Source organism: Primulina huaijiensis, unplaced genomic scaffold (assembly GCF_012295235.1).
Source record: "Primulina huaijiensis isolate GDHJ02 unplaced genomic scaffold, ASM1229523v2 scaffold11459, whole genome shotgun sequence".
NCBI classification, from domain to species: domain Eukaryota; kingdom Viridiplantae; phylum Streptophyta; class Magnoliopsida; order Lamiales; family Gesneriaceae; genus Primulina; species Primulina huaijiensis.
This window is the reverse complement of record NW_027342351.1, coordinates 105611-130122: the sequence shown is the minus strand read 5'-3', so window position 1 is coordinate 130122 and position 24512 is coordinate 105611. Positions and strand designations below refer to the sequence as shown.

Below are 24512 nucleotides of genomic sequence, written 5' to 3'. Positions count from 1 at the left end.
TACTCACATCACGTTTTGATTGATGGCTTTTTATTATTTATTATTATCTTTGGATATTGTGTTGTCTGTGGTTGTTTATAATGAGCAAATAAATTAATCAAACCATGGCCTCAGATTTATTTATTCTGTATTCATATTTTTACTCGATTAGCACTCGGAAAAATACAAGTATTATTTGTCAGATTTAGTACAACCCACACCAAATTTCTACACTCGGTAAAAAAAGAAAAAAACGAACCATGTTAAATGTATGTTTTGATCGTAGTAACGTACGTACGTGTATACTGGAATTCCTAATAAGTAAGCGTATATTTTATACGTAGAAGATGATAAATAAATTGATCGATTACATCCCACCACCTATACATAACCGATGCACACTGTGCATAGGACCACTTCAAAGTTATCACACAAACAAACAAAATCCCTTGATGATAAACAGGAAAACATGCATAGTAGCAGCAGATCGAGAGGAAGGGAGCAGGATGACTCAGTAGAATACATTCAAGAATCCAAACAGTTTTCAACAGTTGGCAGCAAAAATCCCTTCAGTTTCTTGAGAAATATTTGCTTCTCCGGCCAAGATTTCATTGATAACAGCAACAGCAATGCAAGAAGTGATATCTCCACCAATGTCAGCAATCATGGGAGGAGAGGCCGCTATTCCCCTCCATACATTATTCATCCTGAAAATTGGTATGTTTTACAAGCCTTTCCGCGATTATCTGCTGGTCTATCTTTTTTAACATTTCTGGAGAACTTTTTAGAAAATTTTAAAAACTTGTTTGGTATGAATAGCTCGCTATGTTTCAGATTCTTCTAGCTTGAGTCTGATTATCGAACACTGTAAATTCTTAGCTAGCATTGGATATACGTTCTTGCACTTTTTGTTTTTGTGAAAAGATGGCGGATCTGACATCTTATGCATTAGCTAGAGCTGCTGTTTTTATGTTCGGTCGTGTAGGCCGATGTGTCCGTAAATTTTGTCAGTTTACTAAAATAGAGGGACGACAACTTTTGTTATTGATCATATCGAATCAAGAAATGATGAATTTTTTGATAGTGTTGAAAAGCAATTGAAAACGTTAAGTGAGAAGAGAGTGGAAATTAATTGAGATTAATTGACATGTGATGGTCATTTAAATATATGCTAATTATGTTACTGTCATAAATATTTTAGAAATAACAACCAAGATTGCCAACGATTTTTNAAGTTTTAAAACAAAGTTAATTTGTTTGCTCGTTTTACTACTAGGTTGTGTTTATATTATTAAAATAGTTCATCTTGTTGAAAATCAATCAAAATCAGGTTATGTTCGGGTTAACGTCCCGATTTATTAAATAAAAATAAATAAAACAGTACAATAATATACAAAATAATATAAGAACTAGGAATGTTTATAACGAAATGACTAAATAATTTTCTTTTCTAGTATATAATCTATTAAAAATTTATAGAAGTATATTACACATTATTTTTTGAATTTTCGCAAATTTGTTTATATTAATTATTTTATCTTTTCTCAAGAATCTAGCGAGTAAATAAATAAAAAATCTACATCTTATAATATTTAAATTTGTATATTGGACGATAGAGTAGATACTCAGAAAATGCATATGATCCATTTTTAGGCCGAGATTAATTCAAGATTCTAAACCAAAAAATATCAAAATACAGAAATTAAAGAATGATAGTGAAAATGCATGCAGGATGTACGTAGCATGGCAACAATTCATTCTGATATGGGCTGTGTACTCATCTTTCTTCACTCCGCTGGAGTTCGCCTTCTTCCGAGGTCTGCCGGAGAATCTGTTCCTCCTCGACAGTGCCGGCCAAATCACTTTCTTCTTCGACATTTTCATTTGCTTCTTCGTTGCCTATAGAGACCCTCATTCATACTGCATGGTTTATAATCACAACTTGATTGCCATCAGGTGATCAGATGAATATGGAATTTCGACTCGTTTTATTCTGCTCACTTTCTTGAAAATTTTAGGTGTTTTATGAATGTGTGTGTGAGTGTGTGTGTATATATATATATGTTGGTTGTTGTAGGTATTTAAAATCAAGATTTCTCATCGATTTATTGGGATGCTTTCCTTGGGATGCCATATTCAAGGTTACTTTTCTTGTTCTCGTGATTGTTTCTTCTTCTTTCACGCTCTAAATTTGTCGAATGCAAAACTTAACTGACTCAGGGATGTGGAAGGAAGGAGATAGTAAGATACATGCTTTGGATCCGGCTAAGCCGAGCCCTGAGGGTGACAGAATTTTTCGGAAAGATGGAAAAAAACATACGTATAAACTATATGTTTACAAGAATCGTGAAGCTTTTGGTGGTGGAATTGTACTGCACGCACACAGCAGCTTGCATATTTTACTATTTGGCTACAACTCTACCTCCATCAGAGGAAGGATACACGTGGATTGGTAGTTTAAAGATGGGGGATTACAGTTACTCGCACTTTAGAGAAATTGATCTATGGACTCGTTATATAACTGCCTTGTATTTTGCTGTCGTGACCATGGCAACTGTTGGTAAGTTCCTTGCGATTCGTTAAATTAAACGTATGATGATTGGTAATCAGATTATGTGGTTTTGAATCTAATGTTCCGTAGTTGGAATTAGGAACAACCCATAAATTTGTTTTGCTTGTCATTCTGGATCCTCTAAACAAGATTCTATAATAAATTTGATTGTTTCCCCTGTCCGTACTTGCAGGTTATGGTGAAATACATGCTGTGAATACCAGGGAAATGATATTTGTGATGATCTATGTTTCATTCGACATGATTCTTGGTGCTTATTTGCTGGGTAACATGACTGCTTTGATCGTCAAAGGTTCCAAAACTGTGAGATTCAGGGATAAAATGGGAGAACTCATCAAATATATGAACAGAAACAAGCTTGGAAAAAGTTTGAATAAGGCAATCAAAGGCCATGTACTGTTACAGTTCCAGAGTAGTTACGCTGAGGTTTCAGCTCTTCAGGATCTTCCTCTGGCTATACGAGCCAAGGTTGGTATCAAGGGTCTTTTTAGACTCAAAATGAACTCCTGTGAAGGTCATCGTCTTTCATTCTCTGTTTTTTTTTTCTTGGTGCAGATATCAGAAAAGATATATGAACCACATGTTAGGCTATTTACCCTATTCAAAGGTTGTTCGTATGGCTTCATCCAGAAAATAGTAAGATGGGCATTTTTCTATATATATATATATATATTACTATATATTTATGAAAATGTGATACATCTCACTATCTAATAGTAGGTTGTTTTTACCATGCCACAACATATATCATTCATTTCCTGTTCTGCTTATAATCTTATTAAACTTGGCAAAGTAAGCTTACTTGCTATGCTGATTTTCGAAGGCTATTAAGACGCACGAAGAATTTTTCCTTCCGGGAGAAGTAATTATTGAAGAGGGAAGCATGGGCGATCAACTCTACATCCTCTGCGACGGTAAACTGGTATAATTTATATAAATCTTATTCATTATCAACTCAAGAATATTAATATATGAAAGGATCGGATCACAACAAAGTGGATTAGATGAATTTAATCTTCAATCAATTTTCTGTCCAGCACTAATAGTTTTCCTTTAGTTTTTGGTCAGTGTTCGAATTGACTTGGGTGCTATAAGTGCAGAATGCAGTAAGAAACTCAGAAGATAGTTATACAGAAGAATATGTGCCCAGCACGCAATCGTATTGCGCTATTGGGGAAATTTCTGTCCTTTGTAACATCCCTGAACCTCATACGATCCAAGCTGTCGAACTATCTAAGCTTCTACGAATTGAAAAGAAGGCGATTCTGGATGCACTTGAGATGCACTTCTCGGATGGACATACTATCATTAACAATCTTCTTGAGGTAAGTTCATCAATATTTTGTGTTTGTGCTAATCCAAACTCCTGAAAATTCATGCAAAACTGTGTTTCATCTTTTGTCCTACAGTTATAGAAGTTTGCTACCGCCAAATTATCAAAGGGCCGTAGTTCATCCACCAAAAACTCGAATATTTTGGAGTAGTTTCTGATATGACATTTGTGAACAGATTATACATACAAATCCTAAAAACTCAATTATCTTTGATCAGACATTGCATTTTACCTTGAATTCTATGTAAGGAGTGTTAAAGAACCAAGTGTTGGCCAGCCTCCCATTAATGCGAGTGGACTAGTGTTTTCTGGCAACCATATTCACTAAATAATACAGTCCGGCATCATTTATCTGGCGGTTGGGTAGCATGGTCAGATTAGTCACCAATACACGTGTAAGGGATTAAAACTCGAATTAGATCACATCGAACCTAGATTTCCAAATTTAAAATGAAATGGCAATCATCTTTGCCTACATTTGATATGACTTCCAAGATTTCAACTTGATTTTCTGGAAAATATTTGGCCAATAATGAGCGAAACAAGAATTGTGAGTTAGCATGGTTACGATTGTCAGGGAAAGGAGTCTAATATTCAAAAAAAGATACTGGAGTCTGATATCACATTGCAAATAGGAAAACATATATCAGAGTTGGCCACAAGATTGAATTGGGCGGCCAATGATGGAGATCTACACAGATTAAGGCAGTTGGTTGAAGCAGGAGCAGATCCCTCCAAGACAGATTATGATGGACGATCACCTCTGGTATAACATTTCATACTTATGTATGGCATACTCATCGCATGCGAGAAAGACGGATTACTTTTGTTACAAATTGTGAAAACGAAACATTATACATCCAGTTATATAGCAACTTAAATTCTTTCTCAGCATCTTGCTTCATCCAAAGGATATGAAGATATCATTCGCTTTCTTATCCAAAAAGAAGTGGAAGTCAATGTTAAAGGTAAATTTTTCTTATTCTCTACTCATCATCCCTTCACAAGTCTTGGGCTAAAATGCTGGAAACAATCTTCAACATTCATTTTTTTATGGTGTTTATTTGGTTTTTCCTTCCATTTTGTTGTTCCGCAAGAATTTTCATGTTTTGGTTATAATTCGACTATAATGAGTTCTTAATCTTTTAAATGCATGTGAACGTTCTGTGAAACATCCCTTGTGTTAACAATATATATTATCTGAAGTCCCAAAGATCCATATATCATACAAATACGACATAAATAAATGCAGAATATCATGTCACATGATATCTTTGTGTGTGTATCAAGGAAACAAATGATGAATGAGGTTCTCTTTTTTGGTGAGTGACTGACTGGTGTGTTCAACTGCAGACCATCTTGGAAAGACTCCATTATACGAAGCAATCAAGAATGGCCACGGTCAAGTAGCTTCTTTACTGGTTAAAGCAGGTGCATTTTTATCTGTTGACAATGCTGGCAATTGTCTTTGTGAGGTGGTAGCTAGTAAGCACACAGATTTCCTTAAAGGACTTTTGGACAACGGAATTAATCCGAATTCCAGGAATTATGATCTTCGAACACCTTTACATCTAGCTGCATCAGAGGGCTTGTTCTCAGAGTCTCTTTTGCTTCTGGAATCCGGGGCCAGTGTTTTTGCAATAGACAGGTAGTGAACTCGTGTTTGTTTTCAATAATGGATGTTAAATCTGTTTGTGGACCAAATATATATTGTTCAACCATTCGATAGCTAACATTACCCTTGAAGTTATTACAATTTTTAAAAATTTTGAGATTCAGTGTATATCATAAAAGGTAGTATATTTGTCATTGCGTGATCTAGTATTGATATTACATCTCCCAATTAGAATGATATATGATCATTGATTAAGGTAACATCATAATGTCCGAGCTACTATGACTTGACGCTTTCATTTTTGTGGTACTATCCTTTCGTGGGGGTGGGGAGTTCATTAAGAGGCATGCTACTAAGTAACTTGAAGTTACTTGATCAGCTTGACAAATATGCAATGTTAAACATATCATTTCACTGAAGACCGATGCAAGAGAATAAAACAAGTCTACAGCTTTCTTTTTTTGTCACTTTCTTAACTATAGAAGATATGAGTTTTCTTTTTATTTTCGTATTTACTGCCTTGGTCTGTCTGCATAAATCTTATTTCGCATGGTATTCTCAGATGGGGCAAAACACCAATAGATGAAGCTCGCGTTTGTGGAAATCGGAACGTGCTTAAACTACTGGAAGATGCTAAGATTTCGCAAACGTCAGAAACTTCTTATTCCTCCTGTGAAACAAGTCAAGGTACAAGTACGACCCTTTCATTTCTGTATGATAGTATTTCATTATCGACTAAGAATTAGTTAAACAAAAGTAAAAAAACTTTCCTTTCACATGTCTTTTATTTGGCGTAAAGCCTAGACGCATTGCATTACACTAAACCCCCTTATATATCTGTATAGAATGTATATTCACATCGCCTGCATTTTTCCAACAGATAAATTGCCAAAACGAAAGTGCACCGTTTTCTGTGGAACTCCATCGGATCATAGGGATGGAAGAAGCTTTGGAGTCGTTTTATGGGTTCCAAAAACCATTGAAGAACTCATCGAAACAGCGGTAGCACAGTTAGATTTCTTGGATGCTACCTGTATCCTATCAGAGAGTGGAGGCAAGATAACTGATGCAGGCATGATCAGCGATGATCAGAAGCTCTTTTTGGCTAGGGAAGTGAAGTTTACATGAAACGAAATAACTCAAAATAATTTTGACATAATATAATGGGAAAAGAGGGACAGATAAATGGTTATTTTGAAGTATGCATCTATCTGTGCGCGTCTGTCTATATACACACATGCTGAAGGGAACCAGTGTTCCAAAGAACATGAAGATGGTTTCAAATAAGCTGGATTTATATTTAAAATGTAATCGAACATTGGCTCGAATAATTAATTATTATCTTATTCTTGCAAGTGTAATATATGTGTACCCTTTCAAAAATAAAAAAACTTTTAGATAAAGAAATATAAGATAAAATACAATTTCATTTACCAAGAAAGACAACATAAAAAAAATGGCTGTATTAAACCGGTAGGCTTTGTTGATTGGAACGGTGACTTCAATTCCACCCCACTCCGTATTTCATTTGGATATGAATATTTTCATTTTTTTTTGATAATTTTCATAATAATTATTGTTCAAATATACAATAAGCTTAACAAAAATACTGAATATGAAACGACTACCCGAAAAAAAAAAAAACAAATCAAATAATTCGCTAATCATAGATAAAATAAGTTGTCATGTATTTTCTCGTAGCAATTTCTTTAAATTTTAAATATTTAAAATGAAAAAGGAGAAAGCACGACATGAAGCAAATGAACGTGTAGAAGACTTGAAATCCACAATCTCCTTCTGAGCTAAAATAATAAAATTGTAATGTGTAGAGTGTTTGAGATGGTAGAATTGATGATAGTTCGATTAATTGTTATGAGATTGATTTCTTTTGTCAACGTCTTATCCAACGAATATGTGTCTATTCGTTGCGATTTAATATGATTTGCATGTTACTGTATTAGCTTTAGCGGTATTGGGCTAATGATAACTAAGTTGTATAATTAAAACCTACTTCTTGTATTTTTCAGTTTGCGAATCTTAAAGCCCTCGATATTCTGAAAGATTGAATATGAAATTTAAGAATTTTTTTGTTCAACAAAAAGATGATTTTCTTGCTCCATTAGATCTAGAATTTTCTCCAATGATCATGGAATAGAGTATCAATGTCTTTTCTTGGAAGGAATTCAAGTCATCACGTCAAGTAGTATAATTTAAAAGTTTATTGTATACATCTCCAGCATGCCTTGTACCTCGAGTGACCAAATTCAAAAAGAGAGAGCGAGACCATTGGATGAATAGAAGTCATGAAAATTGAAGGGGTATCATCATTCGATTAATTGAACTGCAGGGAACATTATAAAAGGGTACAACACAACACAACACATAAGTGTTACAGATTACATGCTGGGAAATTTTCACGTTCAAAACATCCTTAAATTCAAGAATCTCAGCTCTATAACTGTAGCAAGTAAACGCCCTGTATGCAAATTAGTCCCGCAACAAAAGAGCCTCTGCATGGAATCTAGCGTTCTGCTACACAGAACTATATCAAAACTGTTCGGATCTCAACACTACCAATGATGTAGCTGATACCAAGAAAATGTCCCTTTTACTGATGTCTTTTACTCTAGGTATTGCAACGGCTCAGATTCAAAAGACTCCAAGTAATGTGGCAAAGGCAAAAACTAAAAACAAAGCCCCACCAATGAATCCAACCTGATTCAGTCAAAATGGTCATTAGCATTTAAAATATCACCAATTTTTTAGGGATGCGCTTGGATTGAGGGGTTTGAAGCCACGTATTTCAAATTCATTTCATTGCTTGAATAAAGTTATGTCGAGGGATTACTGATTTATGTAGATGTATTCTTCAAATCCTTCCCCAAATCAAGTAAGTACCTCAAAATCAAATTCTTCCACCCAAGCGCAATTAAAGTTTTTTAAGATGAAAAACTTTGTTTTTTACCAATTTTTCGGAAATGTAGCAGGATAAAAACGCCCCTCCAACTATTGCAATTAAAGTTGCCAGCAAGTGTCCTGCAATGGCTCCACTTGCCACGCCCCATGGAGACTACATTTGAGAAAATATTATTGGTATGGGGAGCACGATACAGTAAAACTTCACCTGATAGTTTAAGAAGCTTATACCTGAGCTGCACCTAGGGCTATCGTAGCTAACATCGAACGGTCTCCCCATTCCTACAAGCAGAGGCAATGCAATGAGTCGATAAGTCGATATTTCCATATACTTTTGTCAATGGGAGAAAAAATATTTAAAGATGACTGGGAGTAAGAATTTAAAATCAAGATATTCAAATAATATTGCAGTAGCAGCGATTAAATATAAATTCAAAGTCGAAACATATATGATGGTATTAGCACATTTTAGAGGCACGTGTGAGGAACTGAGATAAGACACAAATAGCATACACCACCAAGTTTGCAACTAAGACGCACAAAGACTTAAAATTAACCTTTCTCTCTTTTTTTTGTCAAATTTACCATTGTTTTGTAAAATTGAAATTGATATTTCCAGTCTGGGCAAATTCCTTCAATTCACGAAGGTAGAAGAGTTGTTTTGGAACCAAAAAATACACATACGAGATAGTTTTCCTGTCATAACCAGACTCGGAAAATAATGAGTTAAAAAATGAACCATCTCAAACAGTAAAATGGTTTACACTGCTTTTAACTTTTAAGAAAGTTGATATCCTTTTGCCATGGTAAACATTTGATGCTAAAAATAAATGCTTACAGCAAAGAATATAAGGCTAAATGACTTCCACAGAACTTCAAGCGGATTTGAAAGACGTTTTGACACCTGCATACATGTCAAATTAAGAATACGATAACTGGAACTCAAATAGAATCCAAAAAAATTGTTTGAATTCAGGTTAATTACCTTTTCCTTAACAAGTTCTTCAGCTTCAACAGATTCATCAGATTCTTGTTTGCCTTGATCATCAGTTTCAGCTACTGCGGATGGAAGGTCCCATGCATCTTTAATTGATTTAAGACCAAAGAACATCAATAGTGCTACTGCAGCATATTCTCCAATTGGCAAGGCTGTTCATATAATAACTAATTATCAATAGCCATTGCTGCAAGAAGTAAAGCATGAGTGATCGAGCTCAGTTTATTCGAGTTTATATGTCATAATCGATAATTGATGCACATCTAGGTAAATATCTAGCAATCGTCACATTTCAATTTTCATTTGAACTTGTAGGAGCAAGAAATGTTGATTTACACCAGCAAAAGGAACGATCGAGTTGCAAAGACGAGAGAAAAAGTCCGGACAGGTTTGGCAGAACATGCTGTAGTTCAGATTGCAAATGAGAGGCATGAACAAAAAAACTGGAGTTTGACACTGAACTGCACCACAAATATTAAAAAGAATGTGTTTGCACGGTGTGTTAGTGCTGCGAACGTAAGGAAGAACCTAAACGTGGCTTTTGGCATATGTTTGGAGCCAAATATCTAAAGGGTTTGACTGTGAACATAACATGATTGCAGCAGATACTCAAGGCGACAATTTCGTTCAAGTGGGATCCTTACAAAACAGAAAGTGACAATTTGTGAGCTCAAAAGTGACCTAGCAAACTTGGGAAAACCCTATAATCATTAGTGTGAAGAAAATTTGTGTTACTTCAATTTTTTTTACTATAGCTTTGACAAGGCACCATGTTCACGTGTAAGAAGTACCAGATTTATTCATTCCATTTTGCTCATCGCTGTCATGGTTTCTAACAGAACAATGAACTAATGTTATATTAGGGAATCGGTAAATAATGCTAAATTGGCCAAAAGTTTTCTGACATTTAATTCAGTAAATTCAGGCTTCCCAGGTTCACTTGCTCCTTCATGAATCCCTCAAACACGATACATAAATGTGGGCAACACTTTACACCCTGATACCTTTAATTTTGTGGGAGGTATGGCACGATCCCCATCCACATTCCTTAGATATGTGTGTTGGGGGAGGGAGTGTGTATAAGAGCTAATGCTTACTTGTTTTAAATTGAGCGGGCACCGAGTGAAATATCCGGCCAATTATGACCGATAAAACAGTCATAAGTGATAGAGCACCCATTGATCCCAAAAGGACCTGTCCACAGTTAATGGAAGTAAGAACAATGCTCTGTCAAATTCTATCAGCAAAACTAATTATTTGAAGGCAATTATGTACATCATAAAGTTCTGTGGATCTAGAATGCTATTACTCCAAAAGTCAATTCATATATAGATTAACCCTGTTTTAAGTGCTCCATATGCCCAAACTTAATTATCACAATTTCCCAAGATCGCAGAACCACAAATAACTCATTAATATTATACTCCGCGGCACAGAAATTAAGAGAAGATGGCATTCCAAATAAGGAACACTTGATCTTTTTTCTTTTCTTTTTTGCTTTCAACAGCTTTTGCATCGAACAATACAATCACGCATTCAAGAACTTATCTTCCTGCATTGACTGGTCACTTCCATATGTTTGGAGACACTAATACTAGTATTTGATCCCATTAATGCCAATGACTAAACTGAGTTGTCTCTTCTTTATTGTGTGACAAAGCTAAGTTCAAGATTTTTTAGCCAAATTCTGAAAATACTTTTCACCACAAAATTTCAAGGTACATGCAAGAAGCACAAAACATGGATAGAAGAAATCTCCAATTATATGCAATCCAAAAACAAATCATAATTCCGATTCAAGACTAGCTCATGGACATTTTAATCGAGTAAAAGTACATAATTCATACTTGCAGAAGCATAATGAAGGAAAGAGATTGAGACACAAAAATGGGCAAGTACAGGGTAAGAGAGAGCAAGAGAGTTTCACACCAGAATTTTCTCATACTGCATGGCCAAGAGTGCAGCAATAAAAAAGGTCTGCAAAATCAAACGTTAAATTTTAAGTGAAGTGACATCTGCCTCTATGCAAGAACCTAAAGTAGTAGAATTAACATAAAGTGCATACAACAAAGGAAGATATAAAAGGAATGATTGTTCCTTATAATAAAAAACACTTGACTAATCACTAAATTTATCAGAAACCTTGTATTCAAGACGGCGTCAGAATTTTAACGAGGGGGATAAAATTTACTAAATCTTATTTTTTGCTCAAGAATAAAAAGAATTATTGAATCTTAGAGAGTAAAACTTTTGATTATAGAAAAATTCCATTGAAATTTGAAGAATTTTCATCTCAGGGCAGGACACTCTCTCCCTAGCCTCTGCTTATGCTTCTTAGAAATACATATACATAATATTTCAAATGACTCAGAAGCACGAGTGTTTGTAAAAATGAAACTATCAAAGCTGACACAGCATAGAGATGATACCACAGACAACTAACAAATTTCCCTATTCAAGTAATACATCTTGCATGTTGCACTCTATGTCCATGAGCATTAGGAGCTATTTTGTATGCCAGAATTTATGGGTAAATTACCCCTACAAAAATTCAAAAATGCAAAAATCCCATGTGTAAAATTAATTGCATTTAAAACCCAGTATTTTTAAAAATCAGGCATAAAACCCCCTTACAAATGAGGCAAATATGCTTTAGGTTTTTCCATAAGGTTTAAAAGTGCTTGATTTTAAAAAATGGAGCATACATTAGCCTATTAATATTTTTTAGGGGCTTTTACTCCTTTTAGACTCTTCACAAGAGAACCTGAGGTAATTAGCCTCTGAATTTACCACAAGCATGGAAAATTGAATTTTGTATTTTGTTAAAGCTATAATGTACCTGATAATTTACCCATGCGAAAAGAAAATAAAAACTGATTAACTGATTATGCGAAAATCTTGCTTATGCAGAATGTCAAAGCCTAGTTAACGGATTTTTTACTTAATTCCTAAGCTAGCGTACATAAGTTCATATATACATACATATATGAAACTTATTCCAAAATTTGCAGTGTTTTAACTTGTCTCCGATCTCAGAAACAAATATCAAAGAAAATGCAGCAGCGAATCCTGATTTTGCAATTGCTGGCAATATTGATGGTGTCCCTCTCCCAAAGGCAATCAGTAAAAATACTAAAGCGCACGCAAAAAGAACAAGAGCAATTGAGATAGGATAAGGGATTCGATCAGGAGATGCCTCGCTGCCATTCATGAGAAGTTAATTATATTAGACAAGAAAAGGACAGATTACAATTGGATCATCAGTAATAAACATATGTGCACATGCCACTTTGTAAGAAGAAAATAATTGTCACAACAGTCAGTGTTTACAGGCACTAATATATGTATATTCTTCACTTATTTTCTAGACATGAATATCAATTAAAAATAATTACATTCGGATTGTTTACTTTCATTTTTGATTCAGCCTATGTAGTTAAAGTGGGTAATGCATTAAGAAAGTCAATTTTTGTTTCAATGAGTGACTGTTAATACAAAATGAGCTTGTATATGAGAATGAGTGCAAACAAAGGAAAAAATAGATACTTCACTTCCTAGAAACGATCCATGACACATCTAGTATAGTTCGGCAAAGAGACTATTTTTCAGAAGAATGAGTTTTTTCAAGATTTTATTCAACTGTGCCATCAACTTCACATGGCCTTTTCCTATAAATAATCTCACTGCTAACAAAAAATTATTAAAGAAAGAACACTAAAGATCACAAACATTTTAGAAGAATGAATAATGTGAGCTCCGCCACTGGGGAAACTTTCTTTGTGATTTTCTTGATTTTCTTCATAGCCTCCAGATCCAGTTCCAACATTTAATGAATTAGCCTTGATTGTTCTTCTCCTCACACACAACTGTGGTGCCTCCCAATGACATACTGTGAAAAGTAGCTGTCATCACCACCAGCTTGAAATGTGACACTCTCATCAAGAAAAAGGCTTCTTGTGTATTTTGACCAAAAGGTTAAATCATTCAGAAAGTATTAGTGATATTAATGTCTGAAGAAAGTGCCTAACAAACAACACACCAGATCAAGATTTTGAAATATTCTTATCGGATCAACTTGTTTCATGAATCACCCTTAAAAAATAGAAATTAGAAATGTTACATAAAATACTTGAGACCACATAAATCTTGAGGCTTCACAATCCTTAGGAACTGGTGTTTTGACTACAATGATGAAGCAGAGTCTATTCAGCTTTCTTGAAGAGAATTTACCGCAGCCATCAGTACCAAGGACTTGAAAACATGGACTGAGATGTCAAAATGTGAAGGGAAACCAGAGTAGGATGTGAGAGTACTTGGACCATACTCGGTTATATTCATGGTGGACACTAAATCGGAAGATGGATTGCTACAGCCAAAGTCAGATATCCATTCTACCGCAAAAAGTAACTCAATCAGCTAAACACCAGAATATCAGTAGAAACTGTATTTAAGTAATATTAAGTGCGTTTTACAATGTGAGAAATAACGGGTTCGACGGTTTTCCCTCATCAAGATTAATTCACTTCCTATAATAAGCTCATTCGAAATATACCTAAACACTACCACCCCAGCTACAATTTTAAATTTTAACACCCAAATTTCAATAAATAGGAGGAGAAGCACACAAGAATTCATAAAGACCGGTTCCCACATTACCTAACCACAATAAATAAAGAACAAAATAATCTTTAAGGTGAATAAGAACGGTGGGACAGAAAATAGTTGAAAGAACTCACATGAAGATGAAGATTGAGAAAAAAAAATTCTGGGCAAGGAAGGAGGGAAGGGTAGTGAATTAATGAAAGCAAATATGGGACGGAGCTCGTTCTTGCTCACATTTCTTGATGCTACTAGAACCCCGGGTACCTGAAACGTCAAGAGTTGCATTTTTTTTCCTGTGACCGTATCTTTATGTTAAAAAGTACTCTTGAATACCATCGATTCTTGCCCTGTTATCTTTTCTAAATTGTTTAGAAATGGAAGAAGAGCTGGAAATGTGGGGAAGATGATGAAGTGTGAGAGAAGATATAGGATGGGACAATGAAAAATATACTCCTCATTTTAAATTTAAATTAAATAAAAGAGATTTTGATTTTTTTAAATTAAAAAAAATTGAATGTTGTTAATTAAGTGAATTTATTTATTAAGTCATTAAATAGTTAGTTAGATTTTATTTTTTAAAAAAATAATTTTTTTATTGATATATACTTCTTCGATTTGAGTTTTCATTTATTCTCGTTATTTTTATGTTCTTCACGACAAAATAATCAAAAATCATTTGAAAATTTGAAGATTTGTAGAGAAGTAAGTATATACTCGAATGCTCTGTATTGCTAGATTTGTTTCAGTTTAGTTCTAATTGTTTTTTTTAGAATTTTTGTGAGTGGAGTTAGTGTGAGTATTTACCGTCGAAGAACGTGTTTATTGTGTGGGTCGAGAAGGTGGATGAAGTGTGATTCGAGTAAGATCGTATGTGCTAGATCTGGATAGTGGAGTGTGATTAGAGAGTGCTAGTTTTGACTATTGTCTCGAATAAGTCAAGGTGCAGCTGTGGGTCGAGGTGTGCACCAACATGTGAGTCGAGGTGTGCATGTGGTCTTCAGTCTTGACTCTTGCGTGCGTGTGGGGGCTTGTATTTTATATATATATTTAATGCGAGTAATAATTTCAGTTTTGTAATATTAAAAAATATATTTAATGCGAGTAATAATTTCAGTTTGGTAATATTAGAAAATATATTTAATCATAATCATAATCATATATAATGCGAGTTATAATTTCAGTTTTGTAATGTTAGAAAATATATTTAATCATATATATATATATTTATACTGTGGTTTTGCGAAATATTTTTGCAGAGTATATATTGTGGGAAATTATTTATTCTAACACAATTCAAAAGACTATTTTTAAAAATAGCTTTATTTGTTAAACATTTCATATTATAGTCTTGTATAAATCAATAATCCTAAAATGTCTTTTTTATTATATTTTCATGATATGTCAATCACTATTAAATTAAAATAGTTAAATAAGGCAAATTCAAGTGCAAAATTTCATGAAAATTAAGTTAATGTTCCTTAATCATTTTTTTTTTCACCGAAACAATAAATGAAAGATTATAATCTCATTTTTCCCTTAATATTACAAATTTGATTTTATTTTTCGTATAATGTATTTAATCTACTGAATAGTAATAAATTATATTTTTTTCCTTGAAATTTCATATTATTAATATTAATGATTTATCACCTTTAATTTTTTAAGTAACAATTCACCGATTTATATGCTTGAAAATAAAATTGAGTGTTATTAATTTGTTATGAATGAAGTTAATTTTTTTTAAAAAAAATTGTACTACATTAATGTTAAAAAATATCTTATTAGAATTAAATTTTATCATGAATTAGTGTATAATTATATAAATTATGTTTGTGTTCATGCACAATAACGTAAAGAACGTAAAAGCCTAATTAACATATTTGAAATACTTGAAAGACTAATTTGATTATTTAACTTACATTAAGGCTAAATTTGATTAGGATATTATATAGAAGACCAGAATCCCTCAATCATTATTTAGATCTTGAGTCTCTATAAATACAGATNAAAAAAAAAAAAAAAAAAAAAAAAAAAAAAATCAATTTTTATGTATTATTTTTGCCGGAGGATGTAACGCGTCCACCGCCGGCTTCTACCGTTGGGTTCCTTTATAGCAAGAAATTCATATCATGGCCATCTCAGACATGTATTTGTAATAATTTAGGCGAGTAAAAACATATAAATATTCCTCAAAGAGAGAACATAAAAAAAATTTTAGTTTAAACAATTTCTAGTTCGAAAATTTTATTTATCTAAAAGAGGAGTATGTCTCTTGTGAGACGGTCTCACGAATCTTTATCTGTGAGACGGATCAACCCTACCGATATTCACAATAAAAATAATACTCTTAGCATAAAAAATAATATTTTTCATTGATAACCCAAATAAGAGATCCGTCTCACAAAATATGATCCGTGATACCGTCTTACACAAGTTTTTGCCCTAAAAGATATACATTTACAACAGTATTCCTAAATGCCAAGAGTAGGTCTCTTGTGAGACGGTCACACGAATCTTTTTCTGTGAGACGGATCAACCCTACCGATATTCACAATAAAAAGTAATACTCTTAGCATAAAAAATAATACATGACCCAAATAAGATATCTGTCTCACAAAATATGACCCGTGAGACCGTCTCACACAAGTTTTTGCCAAATACCAAATTGATCACCCCTGGAAATTGTATTCGGGTTTTAACTCGGCAAATTAAATATGTAAAACCCCTTCCATTTGGCATATTTTTTTCGTTTGATTGTAAATCTAATACTAGCCACCAATTCCTATTCAAATAAAATTTTTGAAAAGTAAATTGATATTGAATGATAAAAAATATTGAACAGAGTTTTATATGAACTGATACAAAAATGGATCAACAGAACAAATTTTGCCAATCCTTATAAAAATAGGGCTTCTCTTAATTGAGTATTATATGAAATACCTATCAATACATCTGATACAGAGTATTTAAGAAAAAACTGCAAAAAGGAACCGTTCATTCACTTTATATTGACTTCATATTCACATAAAAACTAACCTTAAATATGAAGTTCCGAAATTCACTAGGACTGCTCTTTCACCTTTTCTGAGAGAGATGAGAATGAGAATCGTGTTTCATTTCTTTAATGTGTTGCTGTAGCGTAAACAGAATTGCAGAAACCAAAATGGCAGAAAGAGCAACCATGCCAGGAAAATCTACTGCAGGGCTTTTGTATCTCCAAATTGCCGATGTACGGATACAAACTGATGCAAATCTTTCCCCAGATTGCTTTCTCCTGTGACAGTAAAATGGTTAGAAGCTGAGAAATCTGCTGCCGAAAAGGTGAAGTTAGAGAATTGACACAATAAAATTTGTCTCATCGCATAGGAATTAATTGAAGGCTCAAGCCAAAAACAGAAGATACCACAATGGTAGCAGAAAGGCCAAATATCTTTACTAAAATATGTGAGAGGCTCCTAAAGCAGGTAAAAACTTAATATGCAATGAACAAATGATACCATCTTCAAGTAACGTGCATTAGCTAATAAATGTGTAAAACCTCTGGAGACAACAAATGTCTGAATTGCAGCAGCCGCAAAATTATAAATTATAGTCCAAATGATGTTTCAAAATTGCCAGTCTCCACTAGTCCGCTACATATGTAATTATGTTCGCATGCAACCTACAGGTGACCTTTTTTTCTTTATATACTTTTTACACTCATAGACTAGTATTGCCCTCAAAAAAGGATTCTTTCAGTCTGCATCTCAAATTAACCTACTCGGTGAAGGGAGTTCTTTCCTAAATAATGTTGCAGAGCTCCGAATGATTTAGAGTCCCACAGCCATGTAAGAGTTTCATTCATAGCATTGAAGGAAAATTCAAACAATTCCCAATCGAGTAAAAACATGGGCCAACGTTTTGTTCTCTGTCCGTTGTTTTCCAGAGAAATTACTCGATTCTACCTAATTTAGTTCTGGAGCTAACAATTCCAAGCAGAGTACATAGAGAATCCATGCATACATCCCAATACTCTGAGTGGTCTGCCTCTGGGATGGAAATTTCATAAGCTTCAGTGACTAGGTTATAGCATCAAAATAAACACAACATGGTAAAAATTTTAAAATTTGAGAGGGAACTTGCACTTCAAAAACCAAAAATTTGTGGATTTTCTTGGTGCAACCCTAATATCCTCACATCATGTATATAATGCATTTACACATCAAAATCCATCAACTATAACAACACAAAGTTCATTAACCTCACTCTGACTAGCTTTCCATTTGGCAATAAGCTATTCCTCATTACTTCGTAAGAAACTGGCATCACAACCACACAACTTCTGCGATAGACAAACGCTAACCTATAAGCCCCAGGTTGGACCCATCCCACAGACAATGCAGTGAGGGTCTCAGACTAAGGTACATAAATCTAAATCAAATTTACAAAAAGAAATGGGATGCATTATAACAAATGAGAACGAACAAAAAGAGGGAAAGTAAATTGAAATATTAGAACTAAAAAGAGGCAGGGCCTAAATATATAAAATAGAATATCATCTCATGCAGACTATTATGAGGATATGTGTTGGTTTGTAACAAATGAGCATTAACAAAAGCAGGGATATTAAACGACGTATAATAAGTAAAAAAAGGCTGAGCGATATAGAAAAACCTACCACAAGAAGTCTTTGACTGGATTCCACCAGTGCGCATCACTATTGCTTCTAGCGCTTGAGCTGTGATCTTCATCATGCTTGCCTTGCATTGCTGCAATATAACAAAATAAGGGCAACAAAAAGAGGAAGAAATAGAAGTGGAAAGATTTTCATTAAGCGAAAAGTAACCTCCATTGTTTACTGGGAGCGAGTAGCCCTCAGTTTCCCTGAGAGAAGCCAACTTTTCAACTAGGGTGCGCTCTGCATCCCTATCATTATGGTGGCATAACATCAATTGACAGATCATCTAAATATTGTATGATGGCATGTGTTAAACAAGACACTAAATGATAAAAAAAATTATGCTGCACAGCTGCACCTATTCCCATTGGAATTAAATATCCATCATTTTCACAAGCCAAAAAAGAATGAGATGTTTATCATAACATAATATTTATGGTGAACTTCTCAAAACTTATAAACTGGATTTCTGGAGCATGTAAAGCAGCAATGCACCCAAAAAAATAAAAATAAATGAATAAACAAAAAAAGACAAAAAAAAGATGCCATACATCAACTCGCCTCTATATCCTTATTTTTTGTACTTCACTTTTTAAACTACTACCTTTATATACTATTCTATAGCTTCACTGAAGTAGCATGGAGTGCGCTGCTTAATCATGGGCATAGGGCCATCTCTCGACCTTATCTAATACGTTACCAACTGCGGTCGATTATAATTAGAGAAAATACCAGGAGCACAAGCATCCATAAAAAGATGAACCGTCCAACTCCTTTTTACATCTATCAAACACCACTCGAAAACAGCCCACAACAAATCCCATAATGTTGACTAAATCCACGTGAAAGGTGACACTTGGGTCCTAAGTATCATTTTCAGTTCCTCATCTCATAGATTCATACTTTATTCTGTACTCCTAAACCAAAAGGCAAACCTCAAACATGTAACGATTTAAAACAGTATCATGTGCATGTCAACCAAAAAGTATACAGAATATTCAGTAGAGAAAACTGGCCAAAAGTGTATGTACTGAGGGAAGGGATGTTCACAAGAAGCAGGAAAAACTCACAACCAATCTATTGAACATCGACAATTCTTTACCAAATACAAGGAAACAAAATCCCATTAATTTTAAAGACAACACACTTGAGCAATATATTTTTGTAGACAAACTCATTCTAATTAAGTAGATAACGGACCTAATTTTCTTCGGGATCTGAACATCCACAGTAAAATAATGATCACCTCTTGCAGAAGGCCTGTTAATGTTGGGTACACCCAAGTGTGGCAACTTTATTTTATCTCCTGGCTGTGTTCCTGGGGGAATTCGTAGATCCTGAGTACCTCCCACAGTATTCACCTATGATTTGCACAAAAAATTACATGTCAGTGACCTTTTGAGGGACACACTTAGTGGGTCGAAGTTTGATGCATTTTTATCTTGACTTACTGCAAATCACATGATAATCAGATTATTCCTTGAAATTGAGGGAAAAGGAGCAATTGAGTTTTATGATAATAAAAAGTCTAAAGCGCACCAATTTGCAATCGGTAACCTGGACCTCATTTATTAATCATGGTATTTCCTCTTGATTCTCATTGGAGGTGACATGGAAGCCAGATAAAAAAATGTATACATGTATCATTTAATTACCACATTGTTCAGACAAGTTAGAATTGTCCTTTTCATCCTCAATTGCTCAATAACATTTCTTTATAAAGAAAATAAACTTTAGACCATTTCCCTGGCTTGATAGCTAACCTTGAGGCCACAGCGGACCTCAAGGTGATAGAAATACAATCGTGCTAGGTTGGTTTCTCTCTCTTTCTAACAAATGGTGAAGTACAGAATGCTCACTATCATTGACGTGTAAGCATGAAACACATAAGATCAGAAGAAAGTCATATCAAACTAGAATCCTGACATAATTAGTAGAGTCCTAGTGCTAGAGTAGATATTGACACTAGTAAATTTTAAATGCTGAAAGATTTTAGCATGAAGGGTAATATGGTCAGACTATATTCTCATCAACATTTAATGCACCAATGCATTTAAAAATAGAATTGTTAATACCTTTCTAATTGTCCCCAAAATGGCTTCTGTGTAGTCAACATTTACTTTTGAGAACAAATCCAAGCCATCCCTCTGAATTCCTTGTTTTTCCTCAATATGGAGGACCAGAAACAAGTCACCAGCTATACCCCTGCAACGAGACAACAGCATGCCATGCTTTATGTGAAATACATTCAAATTTTCAAATGATGCACATAACACCAGAGGCACAGAGAGAGGTAACAGTGACACAAACGAAGAAAAAGCAAATTTTAACGTAACCTGCAGAAAAAAAAGAACATGAAGAATATGTGACTCTTCTTGGTCCGTGGACAAGATAGGATTGACGTTGCTCGAAAAAAATGTTCGAACCATGTCTTCCAGAGAAGAATAGTTAGCTGGACTACAAATTATCACCTACACAGCCAAAATCAAATTAGACTGACACCTACCATAAGAGACTATGCTGCATTCACTACTTAATGATTCTGGAGATACCTTTGTAGTTGTATACCACAGCCCTCATACAAGATAAAACAAAAATGAGTCAAAGTGTTTTCAACTTAAAAGCCAAACTTTTCTATTGACTGCTCCAGGGTCATTAATATAACAATTCCTTGATCCTTAAAAATTTATTCACCAAATTAATAGATGTCATAACATCCTATAATCCTAGAGACAACTTTCATCACTATTAGCGACAACTTTCATCATTATTAGCGACATAAGAAGAAATAATTGCTGTTTAAAACTATTAACCAATAGAGTAAGCCAGAACAGGTATTAGGATATTAAAAATGAAGGTGGCCCAATGGATACAAACTTGAATAAAAGTGATATAAATGTGTAATGGTAACATAGGAAGGCAAATCTAGTTGTAAATTTATTTCATGAAGGGACAATTGCAAGACAAAGACACCTCTTTTTATCGAAATTCCCCTCTCCACGAACTTGCATTGTGGATCCATCATCAATTCCAGGTGGAACAACCACGTCAATTCTATGCTTTGCTTGAACATGTCCACGTCCATTGCATTTTCGGCAACTATCAGTAATTATTTTCCCATCACCTCCACATTTTGAGCAAGTGGTCACCTACAGTTCACAGACAATCATTTAGACAGGAAGCCAAACAAAGACAAAATCAAATACCACGAAAAATTAATATAAATAGAAAGAAAACCAGTCAGATTTACTACTGCTCAAGCCTTTTTGTAAAACTTTTCAGCCCCTTTTTGCAATTTCACTAAATGCTAAAATGTCCAAATAACAAAACAGCCAAGTATAATTGTTAAATTTCTTCAATTGTGTGGTCCCTTGCTGCTTGGAATCGGGTAGCTGTAAGGACCCTTATTTGAAGTTATTTAATGAACCATTACTGAATTGGAGCACCTGAGACATAATGCCAAAAGGTGTCTTCTGCGTTTCAACCACTCCTCCTCTACCTCCACAGAAAGTACACGACTTCAGACAACTGCTGGACTTTGCACCCGTTCCACCACAATCATCACATGTAACAGTGCGTTGTACCTCAATTTCACGTTGACCACCAAAAATTGATTCTTCGAAACTCAAATTTAAATCATATCTACAAAGTAGATGAATGAAAATAAATAAATCACGACATTCACGATAATGATATTGGTCACCATATTCAATAAAAAGATCATACAATTGTCTAGATCATTTGTACGGAAAAGCTATAATAACAGAACAAAGCATTATTCCAAGAGTTACATTCAGCTGCTCTCCATACAACATTATAAAAATTAAGACAATTAATTCCTCTCAGATATAGACAACTTACAAAAGATAATCCATCTCACACTAGTTGAAGTTTTGATATAGAGCTCATGACATTGAAATATCAACATCCGTTTTAAGGGCAGGTGAGAGGGAAAATTATTTTTAAAACAAATCCTTATTGAACATATCGACAGTAAATTTTGCATTGGTAGAGTAGATACAACTAAGAACAACATAATTTTCCTTTTGCCTCATGAAGGATCCTGTCCCTCAGTCATCTCAGCATCCTTGAACTTCAAGTAGACAAAACCAAATATTCATGAAATGCTCAGAGATCAAATCATCTATATTTGATCAAATTATAACATATTATTACCGAATGTCAAGATTCCGACTTCCTTTCTCTTTGAAACTAAAATTGAAGCCACTTGGTTCACCATTTCCTCCGAAAAAACCATTGGATTCACCAAAAATATCAGCAAAAACTTCAAATGGATCCATCTAAAAATATAAAGTGAGCATTTAATTAGTGATGATTGACAAAGGAATTAGGAGAAACAAAAGGGCTATAAACTAAAGCAGAGGGAGGAAAAAAATACATTTCCAACTCAGAATATAAAAATATTATATTTACCGCCAGGTTTTCGCAATCTTACCCCTTGAGGCCCAACATTTGATGCATCAAATTCTCCATGTAAACCTTCCTCACCAAACCGGTCATATGTAGACCTTTTCTCGTTGTCTGATAACACCTATATAGATACCTTGAGTNTATATAGCACACACTCCATTAGATAGAGGTTCAGAGAGAAGCTGTGAAGTAAGTCAATTGTACCTCATATGCAGCACTTATTTCTTTAAACTTTTCTTCAGCACCAGGTCTCTTGTTCATATCTGGATGATACTGTTTTCACATGAGAATTTTGAATTAAGAGTCAGTAGTGGCCCACATTACGAAATGGAACTCCGCAAATAATCATATGACGACAAGCAAGCATACAAGCCAAGAAAAATACATATTAGGAACAAGCCATAATTGGTACCGCTTCATGGTGAAAGTGTGAATGCTGTATGTAAAGCTAAAATCATCATCAGTAAGAAAATGAATGTAGCACATTGAATGTAGTTGCAAATCAGATTCCACATTGGCAGAATAACACCAATGAACAATTGCTTATGCTAGGAAACATTTACCATCTTCATATTAATGCCTTCGCGATCAATTAAAGTATTAAACCAAACAGTATATGTGAACAAGTGAAAATTACCTTACGAGCAAGTTTACGATAAGCCGATTTAATTTCTTGCAGAGTAGCATTTCTACCGACATTGAGAACAGAATAGTAATCGGAACTGGAGGTTCTTTTAGCAGCAACAAAGGCAGCAAAGCGGCCGCGGCGCTGGTGTCTACGGTCACTGAAATTTGTAGAGAGGACTTTAACCGACGGAAATAACGTTCTCGAAAATGCCAAGTTCCTGAGCTTTAGAGACAGATTCTTAGAATCGCAGAAGACAATGTTTGGGTTTGTGGCATTTGAATGGATAGAGCTGAAGTAGTAGTTTTGGGATAACTGCATTGCTTAGAGACGAGGGTAGATTTGAAATAACCAAACCCTAATTTCTCAAATCAATTTGGGTATGCGCTCCGGTGCTGAGTTCGGATTTGGAACGGACGGAGTCTGTAGTAATTCGCCGCTTTGTCTTCCCCTACCTAATCACCATTGGTGATAACTATATGACAATTATTTAATTGTAATAATAATAATAAATTATAAAAATAAGGGATAAATTAATAATTAAATCTATTACGAGCATTGTCACAAATCTTTAAAATAATAACTTTGACATAAAAATCAATATTTTTTCATATGTATCTTACAAAAGTTTTGTATAAATTAATAATGTCATGAAAAAACGACAGTCGTGGAAAAGTGAAGCAAGATTAGGGGAGATCGGATATTAAAAAGAAATAAATTACAATATAATTTATTTTTTTGTCAAAAAAATTATTTTGAAATTTTACTTTTAAATATCCCAAAGC

General features: G+C 34.2%; 3 protein-coding genes across 5 annotated transcripts; 1 reads left to right on the top strand and 2 right to left on the bottom strand.

Annotated features, from left to right (window-relative positions):
- Positions 1-130: 130 nt before the first annotated feature.
- Positions 131-6868, top strand: LOC140965654 (potassium channel SKOR-like). Of its 2 annotated transcripts, none has more exons than XM_073425796.1 (13): positions 131-696; positions 1711-1935; positions 2057-2120; positions 2200-2539; positions 2724-3019; positions 3107-3187; positions 3375-3473; positions 3652-3876; positions 4462-4650; positions 4777-4852; positions 5238-5532; positions 6062-6186; positions 6380-6868. In XM_073425796.1, exons 1-13 carry the CDS (start codon positions 374-376, stop codon positions 6625-6627), a joined length of 2586 nt encoding a protein of 861 aa, XP_073281897.1. In that variant the 5' UTR covers positions 131-373; the 3' UTR covers positions 6628-6868. The 2 variants fall into 2 exon arrangements, with proteins under 2 accessions (XP_073281897.1, XP_073281896.1); XM_073425795.1 differs by having other exon boundaries at positions 6062-6192.
- A 935-nt stretch (positions 6869-7803) lies between these two features.
- LOC140965668 (protein PAM71-homolog, chloroplastic-like) lies at positions 7804-14434 on the bottom strand. Its single transcript, XM_073425814.1, has 11 exons — positions 14149-14434; positions 13142-13301; positions 12433-12612; position 12162; positions 11342-11389; positions 10510-10606; positions 9401-9564; positions 9254-9319; positions 8647-8697; positions 8465-8569; positions 7804-8214 (listed from the first exon to the last, which is right to left on the bottom strand). Exons 1-11 carry the CDS (start codon positions 14297-14299, stop codon positions 8149-8151), a joined length of 1089 nt encoding a protein of 362 aa, XP_073281915.1. The 5' UTR covers positions 14300-14434; the 3' UTR covers positions 7804-8148.
- Positions 14435-16875: 2441 nt separating this feature from the next.
- On the bottom strand, positions 16876-24197 carry LOC140965634 (uncharacterized). 2 transcript variants are annotated; one of them, XM_073425763.1, is made up of 11 exons: positions 23740-24197; positions 23307-23375; positions 23128-23223; positions 22848-22972; positions 22118-22313; positions 21645-21820; positions 20747-20876; positions 19872-20032; positions 18840-18919; positions 18672-18762; positions 16876-17288 (listed from the first exon to the last, which is right to left on the bottom strand). In XM_073425763.1, exons 1-11 carry the CDS (start codon positions 24046-24048, stop codon positions 17090-17092), a joined length of 1632 nt encoding a protein of 543 aa, XP_073281864.1. In that variant the 5' UTR covers positions 24049-24197; the 3' UTR covers positions 16876-17089. The 2 variants fall into 2 exon arrangements, with proteins under 2 accessions (XP_073281864.1, XP_073281865.1); XM_073425764.1 differs by having other exon boundaries at positions 18840-18911; positions 19918-20032.
- Between the last annotated feature and the right edge of the window lie 315 nt (positions 24198-24512).